Genomic DNA, 14,644 nt, shown 5'->3' on the forward strand with positions numbered 1-14,644 from the left:
TGAGGCAGGGTCCAGGGCTACTGGGGCAGGACAAAAAGGGGTTCTGGGGCTGGGCAAGGATCAGGCCTCAAGCCCACTCACCAAGCTGAAATACCCCAGTGTGAGCCAGCTCGGTCACCAGCAGCTTGGAAAACAGAGAGACCAATAAGGGAGACAGTGGGGGTGACTGTAAGAGGCCCAATGTAACTGAGCAGAGCCCCAGGCAGCCCCATCAGCCCAATCACCACCTCCACCATACTGGACACCATGATTGCACCCTGGACCTGGAAGAGCAAAGATCAACTATAAGTCATTATATAAAGGCCATGACCTCTACATTAGAAAAAGTTTCTGGATCACATCCTCACATCCCCCATTTCAACTGTGGCCCTCCCTCCCATCTAGCCCCATCCTCAGGTCCAGGTCTCTGCTATCCCACATACAAACCCACCTCTCTTATCCGTGGATGCCAGATATGAGAGGTATTCAGGGGCAGACTCCAGTTACCATAGATCTCCTCTGGTGGCAGAGACAGGAACACACACACACACAGAGCCAGGGAAGAGAGAGAGAGAGAGGAAATAAAGATGTAGCTCTGATCTGGATCTGGACCCTGGTGTCTTGACTCGGGACAGTTGCCCAGAACTCCAGGATCCTGGGCCTCCCCTCTCCAGTACAGACCCCAGATATGTTCCCACCTTCCTGGGGACATTTCCATTTCTCCAGGGCCAGAATGGCTTTGGCTGGGACAAGAAATGCAAAGGCACTGGCCTGGAACAGCGGCAACCTGGAAGGAAAGACACAGAGCAGCAGGGGTGGGGCAGGACGTAGGTGGGCAGAGACACAGAGATAGGGAGATGGGGAGAGACAGGCACAGAGAGAGGAAGAGGGAGAATCACACATAAGGACAGAGACACAGAGGAACAAGGGCAAGGGTGAGTGACTGAGGGAGCAGAGGGAAGCCACTGAGGCCCCAGGCAGGACTCTATAACATTTTAGGGACTTAGGAAGAAAACATATGGAGCCTCTGGCCCACAATCTGCCCTCTTTCCTTCTCAATACCAGCTTCTGCACCGTGAAGGGCCACATGCATGAAAGTGGACAGCTTAGTTACTTCATCCAAGCTCCACTCACAGCCTTCCTCTATCTTCCCAGCACACAACTATCCTAGGCCACCCAGGCTTAGGGCTATGTACACAGGGGCAGGGGGCTGCCAGGAGGCCAGACCATTGAAGAGGCTCACACAGGCCCTGGAAGCAGGAGAGCAGGTGGTCCTGATTACCCAGAGTAAGGCTTACTGGGGGAGAGCCTAGCTAGGGCACAGTCCCTTAAACCACAAACTCCTCATCCTTGAGGAGCGCCAGGGGTCCAGGGTAGGAGCCCAGCTGCCTGGCTCTAAGGCTGGCCTGGGAGTAGGGGCAGCAGGTGGGTGCAGACAACAGCCTTTTTTGCCCCACAAAGGTGTGCTGAGACTGCTCCTGCTCTGTGGATCACTGTGTGTGTGTCTGAGTCGGGGTGAGGCTGCTCACCGGATGCCCACTGTAGTCTGGATGAGGGTGGTGATGCCCACACAGGTGAAGATGGTGCCAATGAGCTGACTGACCATGTGCTGGTCACGGCCCACACACAGCGCCTCAGCCAGGAGGAAGGGCACAGCGATGGTGCCACTGAAGCAGGTCAGGTAATGCTGGGGTTTGGGGAGAGTGCGTGAGGCAGGGCCCACTGGCTCACAGGGAAACAAAGAAACCCTCACAGTCCTCATGCCTGCCTCCGTGGGCCTGAGCCCATGCCACCCTGGGCAGTGTGCCCACCCAGGACCAAAGCTCCCATAAGGGATTCCCACAGAGCTCACCTCTCTGGGGGTTACTAATCTGCCCCCATTATTCCTGTGGCTCCTGTGGAATGGGCCCTCATCCCTGTCACCGGCACTCCGCTTGACAGGTCATGCGTCATCCCAGGAGCTTAATCCTCTTTCAGGCCCCATTGAGCCTCTCCCCCACCCCCAGCATGGTGACAGTCATTACTGTCAACATTAGGTTTCTCTTCCTGTTACCCAAGATGACTTTGTTGGCTAAAGAAGGATTTGGGATCCTGGGGACTGTGCAGTGCGGGGTAGGAGGGCCCTGGGGAGACGCTCACCTGGAAGCCCAGCAGGAGGCACAGGTACCAGGGCGGCACATCTTCAATTTTGTACAACATGTCAAACTTGGGCTCTGTGGGCAGAGACGCTGTGGGGTCCCTTGTGGAGGTCCCTGCTGAGCCCACAGACTCACGCTGGGGGCGGCACAGAGCAATAACTCAGGGTGGGGAGTGATGGAGACTGGAAAATTCCCTTCCGCTTCAGAATCAATTAGGTAGCCTGACTGGCTGGTCAGCTCCACAGAATGGAGTCCAAGCCTGGGGTCCCCACCCTCCCTCAAGTCTGATCCACCCAGCTACCCCTTAACCGGCGGTGCCTGGCTCCCACCTCATGTTGCTTTGTGCAGGGATGAGTCCACTGTACTGACTCCTGGAGCCCTCAGGATCTGGGCATTCTAGCCAAGGGAATGGGCCCGAAAGTCAGAAGGCCTGGGACACCAGGAGAGGAGGCCAAGAGGGCTGAAGACTGTGGACAGACAGTCTGCCCCTTAGAGGTCGTTGGGGTATCACTAGAGGGGTGGTGGGCTAGGCCCCTGCTGGCCCCCAACCTGGAGTCAACCAATCCCAAAGTGGAAGGCTGCTTCACCCCCACTGCCACCCCACCCCCTCCCCCAATTGCCATGTTCCGCCTGGGACAGACACTCTTCAAGTTCATCAGAATCTTTGTCTCTGTCCTCCCAGGGAGCAGGCCTGCTCAGGCCCCCCACCCTGCCCCGCCCCCACCCCGCTCCCACCCCGCTCCCACTCATCCCCCAGCACCTGTGTCCGGGCCTTCATCTTTGGGGCACAGGTGTGAGCAGTTCCTGAGGAGAAGAGGGGATGGCTTTACGAGGGCCAAGGAGGACTTTACTCCACATATCAGACATTGTTCAAAGTAAATCTGTAACCAGATCTCTAGCTCTGATTGCGAAAGGAGGACCCAGGTTGAGGTAACGTATTAACTCTGGCCATAGTGGAAAAGGCCACTCAGGCCTCTGCTACATTTACCTCCTGAGCACTCCCTTACTTGCCCGCACCTGAGCCTGGGCACTGGCCCTGTTCTTGTTTTCTAAGAGAAGGCCAGAGGTGAGTAGTGGACAGTCTTGGAAGTTTACCAAGCCCTGGGTGAGGTGAGAGGAAAGGCAGTGAAAATGGGCATCTGCTATGTCACACCATGAATGAGGCTTTTCCCCACTTATTAATAAAAAGTTAATCATTATCATCATCATAACCTGTCTCATTATTGAGGGACGACTGTGTGCCAAGCAACATGTGTGTCACTGTCACGTTTAATCCCAGGCACGGGGTGTAATTAACCTCCTTTACAGCTGAGGAAACAGATTTAGAAGATATGATCTGACCAAGGCCATATGGGTAGCAAGATTTTAGAAGACAATTCCGAATATTCAGGTTGGCCTGAACTCCTGAACCCAGGCTGTTACTTGTACATTAAATGTCAAAAAGGCGGCTCTCCCCACCACCACTCACCCATCAGGGTCCCCAACACACATAACAGATGGGCCTCTGGAGAAGGAGCTGCCAAGGCTGGCCAGGCCTTGCCTGTCCCCTGTGTCAGGACAAGGATTCCCTTCCCCTCGCAGCCAGGACCGGCTACATAATCTGTGGGACCCAGTGCAAAATGAAAATCTGGGCTCTCGGTTCCAAAAGTATTATAAATTTAAAAACAGCAACAGCAGAGGATCAAAACAAGTTTGGGGGCCTTTGTAAACACTAAGCCAGCCCTGGGTCCGGCCTGTCTTCCCTTCCAGGCAGGCCCATCCAAGACTGATCATAGGGCCTGGAGCTGGCTGAAGGGGACTGGGGAGGGCCCGAGGGCTAAGGCTCCTGGGCTGGTGGGGGCTGGGCCTGAATTCCCTGGTTCTGCTCCCTCTGTGCCTCCCTTAGGGCCCACCTACCACTGGGTCGCTGTGCCCACGGCCAGGCCCTGCCTGGAGGACCCACAGGCATCACCGCTGTCCATCTGGGTAGCAACTTCATGTCACAGCCCTGAATCCAACAGCCTGTCCGGCCTCCAGCCCGTTCTTCTGTTTGCCTGTCTTCTCTTCTCCTTTCTTGGCTCCTGCTCCCAGGTTCTCAAAGTCATCTGACTAGTTCAAAGCCTTGGCTCCTTAGCACTTTCTTCCCGACCTGCTCCTCCCCAGTACTCCCCAGGGGGGGAACTGGGAAAACAGTCCCACCCCTTTCACACACTGTCTGTTGGACGCAAGTCAACCCAAACCAAACATCACATACATAGAGACAACACTGGGAATTTGCACATGGTCTCAGCTACACAGTTGCGATATTGGACCCACAGCACCCATACTCTGATGCAAAGTCTTTCTAGATCACTCCACATAAACACAGGGCCACACAGGTCCACATCTCAGGCTCCCAGCTGACACTACTGACTGCTTGGCTCAGCTGATTCCCTGGGCCCTGGCTCTTCTTCTGATGCTTAAGGGTTCTCTCCTGGGGTGAGGGTCAGGGAGGAGGGGCCTTAGGCAGATGGGGAACAGGTGACGGAATGTAGGAGGCTGGGCTACAGAGTAGCACAGGGAAATCAAGTGGTCAGAGCCTGCCTGGGATATACCCACTCCTCCAGCACTGACCTTCCCCCTCCCCCAAATTTGAATCCCCTCCCAGCCCTGCCACTATTCAGCCTGGGCCTGGCCTGAGCCTCTTTTGTTGTCTGAGCCTGGGTTTCTGCATCTGTCAACTGAGGATTAGGGTCTCCGTTCTGTCCACCTCGCAGGGCTTCAGCGGATCAGAAACGCTCACAAAGGAAATTGTAAGCTGTAACACCACCTAAACCTAGGCCCCCAGCCCCAAGTGTGGAGCTTTTTTTCTCCATTGACAAGGAAAGGTCTCCAGGTGAGAAGAATAGATATCTGGGGAGAGCAGGACATACAGCCAAAATGCTGAAACCAGCCTGTTCCAGGAACCCTGCTCTGCCCTGTCCCTAGCAGGCACCTAGGGCCCAGTCATGCCAGCTGGGGTCAGAAGCAGAATCTAGAAAGTGAGTGGCCTCTGGGTGTGGACCCAGGGAGACCAGTGTTCTGGGAGGGGCACAGGTAGCAGCGCGCAGTGGCTGCAGTAGGCGTATCCACAGGTGGCCTGCATATGGAGTTTTCCTCGGCTTTTCTTTTCTCTCATGTTGGATCTGGGGTTTCAACCAGTCAGATAAGTGGTTCCTTACACCTTTGACAGCTCACTCACATTTCCAACCATAACAGACCTCACTTAACTCTGTGAAGTTGTAAGGATGTGTACCTGGTCCTCTCTAGGAGGGACATCAGTAGAAACACCAACATCTATCCTCCCAGCCCCCCAAACACATTTTGCAGAGAGAAGGAATTGAGGTCAGTGGGTTTTATTTGAGTCCAGAGGGTAAGGCCTTGGCCCCCGCCCAGGCCTCAGGGCCCCGAAGCTGGAGGAGGAAGGGAGCCTGCAGCACAGAAGAGTGAGGCCTCCCTACCCTCCAGCAGCCTGCAGAAAGGAGTGGGGCAGATCCAGAGGATACTCAACTCTCTTCAGGGGCTGATCAGGAAGAAGAAGGAGGAGTTGGACTAGAGCTCGGTCCTTGTGACTTGCTCATCCTCTGAGCAGGCCCCCCGGGGGCCTCCACACAGCAATGTCTCCAGAGCCCCTCGACCTTGTTGGTGGGCTTCATAGATCTGGTCTTCTCCAAACTCCCCCAGGTAGTGCAAACATGTCGTGAAGAGCCTAGGGGAGCCCAGTAGGAGCCTCTTACTCTGCCCGGCCCACAGTGGGGCAGACCAAGGCTGCAAGGGCTCCATCCCACCCCAACCTCCCAGTCATCACCTGGTGGGCCAGGGCCCCCCCGTGATCATCACGCTGATGCTTGGCTCTGGCACCTTGTTAAGTCCTGGGCCTGTAAGCCGTTTCACCTGGTTCTCTTCTCGAACCCCATAGCTGGACGCAGTGGGAAGAGAGGGATACAGCATTAGTGGGAGCCCAGCCAGGAAGGGACCTGTCTCCACATGAAGCTGAGCACACTGGACATTTGCTGAGATCAGTGCCCAGATTCTGATCCTCCCAGATGGAAAACTGAGGACCAGAAAGGGGAAGCCCCTGGCCCAAAAATCACACAGCAATCTTGTCCCCTGGCCCCCTACCCTTCCACTTGCTCCCAGCTCCAGAGCTCAGACTCTGTCCCAGCCAGTCCCCACCTTGGACCAGAGCCCTAGTGGAGTGTGTGTGGTGTGCGAATGGGAGAGTGCGAACCTCCACCCATCAGCCCTGCTCCTGGAGGTGGGAGGTAGGGGCCAGATTTTCAACTCACTCCTGCCAGGTCTGGGAGCAACTCTGGTCCAAGACGTCTGTGTATACCGACTCACTCAGCTCTTGATGTTCCCCGGAGTCCAGAGTGTGAAGCTTGGCCTCTGCCTTTGTCAAATGTTGTGACATCTGGAACAAGGAGGGGCTGAGAACCAGGGCTTCAGAACTGCTCAGTGTGGGGAAGGGAGAACAGGGGCCTGGGTCTCTTAGGAAGAACGAGGCAATGAAGCCTTTGAGCAGGAAGCACCTGTGAGGCAGGCTCCACTGCCCTAGGATGGGGCGGGTGGGTGGGTGGGAAATGCTTGGGTGGAAAGTTAGGACTAGGAACTGGGGCCCCTCCCCCAGGGTGCACCTGCCCATCACCACATGTTATTTTAAACCACAAGAACCAGGAAGGAAAAAACCTGCCTAGTCTTCAGTGACACGTGTACTCATAGCCCGCATGCGCGCATACAGAAGTACTCAGGCACGCTTGACAGGTTTGTGTGTGAATTCAAGCATAAGGGGGAGGGTATAGATCAAGTGGTAGAGCACATCCCTAGCATGCATGAGGTCCTGGGTTCAATCCCCAGTACCTCCTCTAAGAATAAATAAATAAACCAAATTACCTCCCCCACCAAAAAAAAAGACACACATATACTCATGTCTTCATGTACTTAACACACATGCACATGTGCACATGTGCACACATACACCAATGCTCCTTGGCTATGTTTTGGAAAGCAGTCCGGACTTAAGGAGGGGCCTGGAAAGGGAGGAGTCAGAGAGGACAAGCTGGTGACTCCCTCGGGTCTCAAGATACTGTGGAGTATCCCAGATTGTTCTCTGTTGGGCAGATAGGTAAACTGAGGCACAGAAGTTCTGGTGAGGTGATGATGGCAATATCATGGAGGCTGAATCTAGGTTGAGGCCTAGGGTAGGGGTTTGGGGAATCAAAGGCCAGTGGTGGAATCTGAGGTACACAGACGGTCTGGGTTGAGAGGGTCCTGGGCTGGGGCCAGAAAACTATTAGGCTGGGGTGGGTCGTGAGGGGTGAGGAGTGGAGGGGAACTCACCTGGTAGGCCACTGCCCTGCAGGCATCACAGCGCAGGTGAGCAGGCATATGAGCTGAGTACTTCTCCTCATCATCCAGCTGTGGGGCAGTGGCCGTGAGCGGGGCCCTGTCCCCGAGGCCCCCTGGGATGGCCCAGGCCCCCAGCAGCAGCAGTAGCAGGGCCAGCCTCATGGTCAGTGGAAGCGGTTCAGCAAGCAAGGGCTGTGGTTGGGGTGCAGGTGTTCATGTGTGTGCGTGTGTGCAGTGGGGGCTGCCCTAGAATGCCTGACTCAGACCAATGAGGAACTGACACCTCACCTCTCCCGTTCTCTCCCTTCCCCCACGGCTCTGGAGACACCATGTGTGCCCCGCCTCTAGTGGGACCCCAGCTGCAGCCAATTCAGCTCCATTTCACAGAGAGGGAACAATGAGGCAAGGAGAGGGGCTGGGCCTGGGCATGGGGGGGCTGATAACTCATGTCCTGGGATCTAGCCACATGGCAAGCCCTGTGCTTGGGGAGGAGGTAGTTGGTTACTATCATCATTTATTTATCCCCAAGGACACAAAGGTTCAGAGGAAAGTGACAAATCCAAGGCCACACAACTAGAGGGGCCTTGCTGAGACTGGAACCCAAGCTTGACTGACTCCAAGACCCACTGGCCACTCAGCCACCAGGAGAAATGAGGCCACAGGCATGGTTGCCAGCCTATGGCTCCCTTCCTGAGAAGCAAGCTTGCTGAGGCAAGGATGCCACAGTGCATGAAAGACACACATGGTCCCCTCCCCCAGGCCATACAGAGGCATGAAAGGGCACTGTAGAGGGTGCACGGCAGCAGGAAATCAGACGCTTTACACCAGTTGTTCCAGCCATCATGGCCTTGGGTCAGCGATTTATTGCACACCAGGATGAGGTGAGGGGCCCAGGAGTGGCCCAGTGCCCTCTGTGCCATCAGAACCAGCATCTCTGGCAACAGGAAGATGTCCAGGTTATTCTGACTCATAGTTCTCCCAGTCAGCTTGCAGTCCAAGGCAGGGGGGCAGCAACTCCAAGGAATCTGGGCCCCCTAGAGGGCTTAATTTAAGGAAGGCATTGATCTCCATCCCTGACACTCCTTCTAATGGTAACTGTTCTTCCCCAAATTCATCACACCACATACCAGTCCAGCAAGGCCCAGCCACTTCAAGGTCAGAACTACACACAGACCCGCATGCAGAGCACCTCCCATCCCATGCATCTCCTCCCTCTGCCCTCCTCAGAAGCTCCTGGAATCTCGGGGCAATTGGAACACAGGCTCTGGGTCCTGTCCCTACCCATGCTGTGACCATCCGGTAGAGCCAGCCCCTCTCTAGGCATGGTTGCCACATCTATTACTGAGGGAGTGGAACCAGTTGAGAGCTCCATACAGGGGCATCTTTTCTATTGTCAGCCCTAACTGCCCCCTGCACTCTATCCACAAGAGTCAAGAGCTCAACCTTCCACCCTGCTTTTAAGTCCTTCCTGATGACTCACTCTTCTGCCCCCCCACCCTGGGTGAGAATGCCTGGAGCCCCTACTCTTGACCCCAGGATGAGCCAGCTTAGCTCTGAAGGCTTAGACAAGCCAAGTCAGAGGCTAGGGTTGAGGGGAGAATGAGAGGTGGCACTCCTAGCCGAAATCTACAGCCATCCCCTCTTCCTACCAGTACCCCCACCCCAAGTCCCAGGCTGACCCTCCATAGCCCCTTCCATATTACATCCCTGCTCCACCTCCACCTATTGTCCCCACAGCTACCTTTCTCAGATGAGCCTGGCATAGGGCCTGCACTAGCCACTTTCACTCACAGCCTCCCAGGCCAAGGCTCAGATCCTCTTCCAAAGATTAACAAATTTGACAGCCAGCATCCTTCTCTCTCCGTCCCACCAGTTCTCATCAGGTTGTTCCACCTCAGCTGGGCCCACCTTTAGCAAGAAACAGAAAACTCACTACCACTGGGGACAGCCCTGTCCCCTGCAGCTCCCATTTCCTCCAGCCCCTGGGAACCCCATACTCCCTCAAAGTTGGCTCCTGAGGCCACATCCTGGGACTTCTCACTTTTACACTGCCAACTAAAAACTGCCATCTGCCTCTATAAGAATGAAGTCACTAGCCACTCCAGCAGCTGACCTTCAACATACTCTGAAATGAGTTCAGGGCAGAGACCAGGAAGGTGGCACTCTGTGCTCTGGGAAAAACTGACAGAAAAGGCCTTTAGATAGTTATTTTCAGGAGGTTTTTATGAGCTTAATTTCTTACATTTTTCTCATATCTAGAAAAGTACCAAAATCATTGACAGATACATCTGCTCCTCCTGACTAGCAGCAACCTTCTGCCAAAATCTGTGCTTGATTGCACATATTCCCCTTCAAAATCACAGACATACTGAACTCCCCGTCTCCCTACTGCTTCACAGCATTTCCTCAGAGCTGAGAGGCTGCCTCCTGGGCTGTAGTCCTCATTTTGCCCCCAATAAAACTTAACTCACAACTCTCACATTGTGTTTTTTTTTTTTCAGTCGACAACACATACACACACACAACCCCCCCACACACACACTGGGAATGCTTGGGGAAGGGGTATAGGATTTTGTTGGGGGAGGAACTAGGCAGGCATTTCCTAAGCTCCAGCTCCATCAGCCCCGGGTGTCTCAGATACTACTCTGAAGGTAACTTCCGGTCTGAAGACTGCGGGAGATGTGTAAAAGAAACAGGTGACAGAAGGAAAAGAGGGTAGGGGACTGGATGCCAGAACCTCCAAGGCCATCAATAGGCCCCAATACCATGGGGACGAGGCACTGGGGCCTCACACCGTAAACAGGGAGCCCTTGCTGGGCTGGGCGGGACCCAAGTTGGAGGGCGGAGCACAGAGGAGCAGAGGAGGTGCGGGGCTGGGTGTCCCACTCACTGGCAGGTAGTACATTCCGTCCACGGGCCCCGCCTGAGAGGCCCAGGGTAGCTGGGGGCCGCTGAAGACCGGCGGGCCTGGGGATGGTGGGAGAGACAGGCCAGCGACAGGCCCATAGGCGGGCGGGTAGAGACCGGGACCAAGAGCCAGCGGGGTATAGACGCGGCGGGGTGGCACCGAGGGCGAGGGTGGCAGCAGAACCTCCACGTACTGCCCGCTCTCGGGATCGAAGAGCAGCCGCAGCCGAGGCTGCCTGGGCGCCTCGAAAAAGTAGTAGCGGCCGCTCTCGGGGTCCACCAGGACCTTCCCCGGGTGCACGGCCCCAAGCGGCCTGCGCGCCCCACGAGAGGGGCCTTCCGGGGACCGGTCCGTGGGAGGTGCCGAGGCCGCGCGGGGCCGGGGCGGGGCCGTTCTGCCAGCCAATGCCTGGGGCTCTCGCGGGAGGGGCGACTGGACCGCTTCCGCGGACTCATGGGCCTTAGCGGTCGTCTCCAGTTTGGGTGTTATTCCAGGGCTCGAGCTAGGGTGCGCCGGCGGGGAGCTGGGGCGAGGAGGTTGGGCCCCTGCAGGCCCTATGGGCGACCTCTGGGGTGAGGTGCGAGCGCCGCCTAGAGGGCTGGTCCGACCCTTGTCGTCGGGGACTAGGCGCTGGGCCTCAGCATCCCGGTTCTTTCCGCCAGGACCGCGCACCAGGACTTCCCGGGTTCCCTCCGGCCGGCGGCCTAAGGCTAGGGCGCCAGGCAGGCGGATCTCAGTGCGCGCGAAGGGTTTCGCCGTACTGTTCTCTGCCCTCCGCCTCAGGGCCCCGTTGGGCTGCGTAACCTCCGGAGGGACTGTGTCTGGCGTCAGCTCTGGAGGGTCATAGGGGTGTGACACGACCGGCAGAAAGTCCTTGAGAAAAACGGAAGTGTAGTGAGCCGGGGCTGAGGACCCAAGCGCCTGAAGCTCCTGTGTCTTGGATGCGCCGCCCTCCTCCAAGCGGGGGTCCGCAGGAGTCGCAGGCAGACCTGCCCCTGGGGTGCCTGCCGGGAAGCTTGGTGCGTATGTAGTCTTCACCATCTTGCGCACGTCGCGAGGCCGAGGAATGGCCACGCGCGGACGTCCTGAGGCCGCTTCTCCAGGGCCCAGGGCTTCTGGGTGCGCATCGGCATCCAGGGTGCCCACGAGGCGACTGAGAGGCAGCTGGGGTGCAGCCACCTCTGGCGACAGCTGACTGCCTCGGAAGGCAGAACCTGGCATTTCCCGCGTGGACGGACTCTGCGCCTCTGTTAGCTCTGGAGTCCTGGGTGCAGATGGCGTGGGAAGCACCAGTTTCTCCTGGGCTACTCCATTCATAGCTTCTCGCTTAGATACTACCGATGAGCTCTGCACTGTGGGGTCCCACGTCTCTTGGGGCGATGGGCTCCACGTCCCAGCAGGACGATATGGAGCCTCCCATGAGGACAAGGCTGGTGGGGACGGACTCCTACTCCCCTCAGCTGTATCCCCGACTGTTGGATGCGGAACTTTCCACGAGGAAGGAGCTTCGGAGGATGGGCTTTGTGCCCTGGTGACACCCTGATTCCACTGGGAAAGTGTCGGAGGAGAAGTACTCTTTGTGCTGACAGTTTCTGTGACAGCAGGATCCTGACTTTCCCATGCGGAGGATGCCTCGGGGAGCGGCGGGTTACACACACTCCGAACAGCTCGATTCCACGGGGACGGGTTCTGGGGGGAGGGGCATTGAGGACCCCGCAGGGTCCCATTTGGGGCTTGCCACAGCGGGGATGGGCTCCTCGGCCTCGCAGTCTTACTCGAAACCTCCCAGGGGGTCCTAGACTCTAAAGGCGAACTCTGTGCCTTCAGGACGGTTCGATCCGGAGTCTCTCGCGGGAGCCGAGTTTTGGGTTCCTGGTTGTGCGCCTCCTGGTTCTTCTCCTTGGACTGCAGGAAGATGCTGGAACTAACCGGACCTAGCGGCTCAGTCCCCGGCGTGGGCTTGTCGCGCCGAATTGCGCGCTCGCGGAGGCTAGGCCACGGTCGCGGAGCCCTGGCGGGGGCTGAACTGTAATGCACACGGGGTGGTCGAGATTTGGCCTCCTCCAGGACCACTCGAGTACCGCGGGGCTTCTCCGGGGTCGCAGGCTCTGGCGGCCCCGTGAGTCCGAAAGTGGCGTTGCTTGAAGCAGAGGTCACGGGGCTTAGTTTTCTGGCTAGCGCCGTCTGCACGAGGCCCGCGGCAGCCTGCAGGCGGCCCAGAGACTCATCCAGGGAGCCGGTGCGCAGGAGGAGTCGGGGGCGCGGCGCGGTGGCCAACCGCGGGGGACTCCGGGGCCGGGGACGCAGCTCGATCTGACGCTTGGGCACCGTCCGGGGCTTGACAGGCGCAGCACGTTCCTCCAGCGCCACCTCCACACACTCGAACTGCGCTGGGGTGGCAGGACTCGGCCCACTGGGCCGTAGTTCCAGGTAGGTGGCCCAGCGGGAGCCACCGTCTGGGGCCAAGGGCTGCGGTTCCGCAGGGATGGAAGAGGCGGGCGGAGAGAGGTTGCTGTAGGCCCGCGCCGTGAGCTGCTGCACCTCGCTATCCTCTGCGTCGGAGCGGCTGAACAGGGGCCCGGTGCCGAAGATGACTTCCATCTCCCCCGACGGCAGCATGCGCAGCTGGGGCAGGGGTGGCCGCGGGCCCGAGCTCGGGCCTCGCGGGAAACCCGAGCCAGGCCAGAGCTGCTGGCGGCTATTCTGGGCGCTGACAGACAGGCGAGGCTGCGCGCCCGCCCCCAGCGCAGGGGCCACCCGGGGCCAATTCGTCCGGCCCTCCGCGTCCGGCCCAAAGTCCCAGGGCTCTGGAGAACCCGGAGCCGTGTGGTAGGAGCCTGACGAACCGGAGGAGTCCTGCCGCCGCGCGGGAGCCGTGGGCAGCCGCCCCGGGTGCCCGGGCAGGGCTGGCGGGGCAAGCGCGGTCAGCATGGTGGGGCCGGACGCCGCGCACTACCTCCCTCGCATTCGCCTCCGCTGGTGCCGTGGACGCCCGCACTGTCCCCGCCCCGCCCGCGGGTGCCGTGGGGGGTCACCGTGCCTTAAAGCGGCCGCGTCCGCTTCAGAGCTAGCGGACTCAGCAGACGGAGAGACCTGGGCCCTGGGTCCTACCCTCCCATACCTGTGGGGTGACATTCCAGGCTTTGGTTGCCGGGAAGGTGAGGGGAAGGCAGACAGGCGTCCAGCGTGGACCCAGGAGCTAGGCCCAAGGCCACTCATCCATTACAGGTGAGAAAACTGAGGCTAAGCAGGGATGTGCCTGAGGTCAAGCACTATGGTGTGCGGACCAGTGTATGCCAGACCACCAGACCTTCAGGCCAGGAAATTAAGGTCATGTTAGCAATTTCATCTTCCTGTCAGAACCCAGCGTCTTCCCATCACTGCCCTGCCCCCCTCCCCCTAGCCCTCCCATCGCCTTTTCCAGCCAGAGCCCATAAGGGTGCAATCACCACCTTCCTTGACCCATCACCCCCCTAACCTTTGAGAGAAGAGCATGGCTTGAAAGTCTCCGCCCACTCCAGAAATTACACTGGGGCCTCAGGAAAGTGCTGTCCCTGGCTGGACCCATTGCCTTTACTGGGAACCTACTGAAAGATGCTGGAGGGGACAGCTCTAGCTTTTACAGGCTGCTTTGGCAACCAGATTAAGTCCCGGATGCTGATGTGGGACTCTTAGGGACCTTTGGGGTAGCTGTGGTCCCTTCTCTAAAGCCCCTCTGAGGCAAAAATAACTCTATGCTCTCCCAGGCACTCACAAGGCCCTCATTCCAGCCCCCCACCACCTCAGGACTTGCCTTGGGGCAAGTGCTGATGGAGAAGCAGCCACCACCTGTCACTGTCCTGGGACAATGATAATGGGCACCACTTGTTCTTAAACTCCTGGCTTCAAGGTCCTGCTGTGACTCAGGGCCCAGCTGGTCCTGGAGCAACAGCATTGGCCCCTCCTGTGTACTCACCCTCACAATGACCCAGGAAAGGCTAGACTTGACAAATCTGACTCAGCCTTCCCTGAGTGGGTCCCCTGCCTGGGTGTGTCCCCGTGACACCCTAGGGCACATTAGTGATAGCTTCTGAGAGGATCAAGCCTCTCCATCACATCCAGCAACGGGAGCAAGTCATAGCCCCTTCACAGACTTGTTTCCCCGCCTTAAAAATAGACACAGCATTGGCCTTTCCCTCTCCTCCATTTGTGAACACTGATAAGCTTCTGTGTGGGACAAGTGTAAGAAGGTACAAATGTGACTCACAGGTATAATGTTCTTGTTATGTGATGG

General features: G+C 57.7%; 3 protein-coding genes across 4 annotated transcripts in view; all 3 read right to left on the reverse strand.

Annotated features, from left to right (window-relative positions):
• The window catches only part of SLC23A1 (solute carrier family 23 member 1), a 13,312-nt gene extending 9,099 nt beyond the window's left edge, over positions 1-4,213 (reverse strand). The window contains exons 1-8 of one of the 2 annotated variants that reach the window (XM_031449126.2): positions 4,014-4,212; positions 2,878-2,921; positions 2,447-2,513; positions 2,119-2,253; positions 1,509-1,666; positions 678-766; positions 431-498; positions 82-263 (exon numbers count right to left, since the gene is read on the reverse strand). In XM_031449126.2, the coding sequence (XP_031304986.1) occupies positions 82-263; positions 431-498; positions 678-766; positions 1,509-1,666; positions 2,119-2,178 (557 nt within the window). In that variant the 5' untranslated portion in view covers positions 2,179-2,253; positions 2,447-2,513; positions 2,878-2,921; positions 4,014-4,212. Of the gene's footprint in view, positions 1-81; positions 264-430; positions 499-677; positions 767-1,508; positions 1,667-2,118; positions 2,254-2,446; positions 2,514-2,877; positions 2,922-4,013 lie in introns of both variants that reach the window. The other variant, XM_031449124.2, reaches the window with a different exon arrangement.
• A 1,241-nt stretch (positions 4,214-5,454) lies between these two features.
• MZB1 (marginal zone B and B1 cell specific protein) lies at positions 5,455-7,691 on the reverse strand. Its single transcript, XM_010982210.3, has 4 exons — positions 7,455-7,691; positions 6,404-6,528; positions 5,923-6,033; positions 5,455-5,823 (listed from the first exon to the last, which is right to left on the reverse strand). Exons 1-4 carry the CDS (start codon positions 7,623-7,625, stop codon positions 5,667-5,669), a joined length of 564 nt encoding a protein of 187 aa, XP_010980512.1. The 5' UTR covers positions 7,626-7,691; the 3' UTR covers positions 5,455-5,666.
• Positions 7,692-8,291: 600 nt separating this feature from the next.
• Positions 8,292-13,342, reverse strand: PROB1 (proline rich basic protein 1). The gene has a single exon (XM_031449123.2). It carries the CDS (start codon positions 13,300-13,302, stop codon positions 10,252-10,254), a length of 3,051 nt encoding a protein of 1,016 aa, XP_031304983.1. The 5' UTR covers positions 13,303-13,342; the 3' UTR covers positions 8,292-10,251.
• Between the last annotated feature and the right edge of the window lie 1,302 nt (positions 13,343-14,644).

This window comes from Camelus dromedarius, chromosome 3 (genome assembly GCF_036321535.1).
Source record: "Camelus dromedarius isolate mCamDro1 chromosome 3, mCamDro1.pat, whole genome shotgun sequence".
In the NCBI taxonomy this organism is placed as follows: domain Eukaryota; kingdom Metazoa; phylum Chordata; class Mammalia; order Artiodactyla; family Camelidae; genus Camelus; species Camelus dromedarius.

Bases quoted from the DNA above. Each gene is read 5' to 3' on its own strand.
- MZB1 (XM_010982210.3), bottom strand. From the start codon at position 7,625: ATGAGGCTGGCCCTGCTACTGCTGCTGCTGGGGGCCTGGGCCATCCCA. The intron at 6,034-6,403 runs GTGAGTTGAAAA...CACTGCGTCCAG, and splicing joins TGCTCCCAGACCTGGCAGGA to CTATGGGGTTCGAGAAGAGA. The intron at 5,824-5,922 runs GTGATGACTGGG...GGGCTCCCCTAG, and splicing joins GGGGGGCCCTGGCCCACCAG to GCTCTTCACGACATGTTTGC.
- PROB1 (XM_031449123.2), bottom strand. From the start codon at position 13,302: ATGCTGACCGCGCTTGCCCCGCCAGCCCTGCCCGGGCACCCGGGGCGG.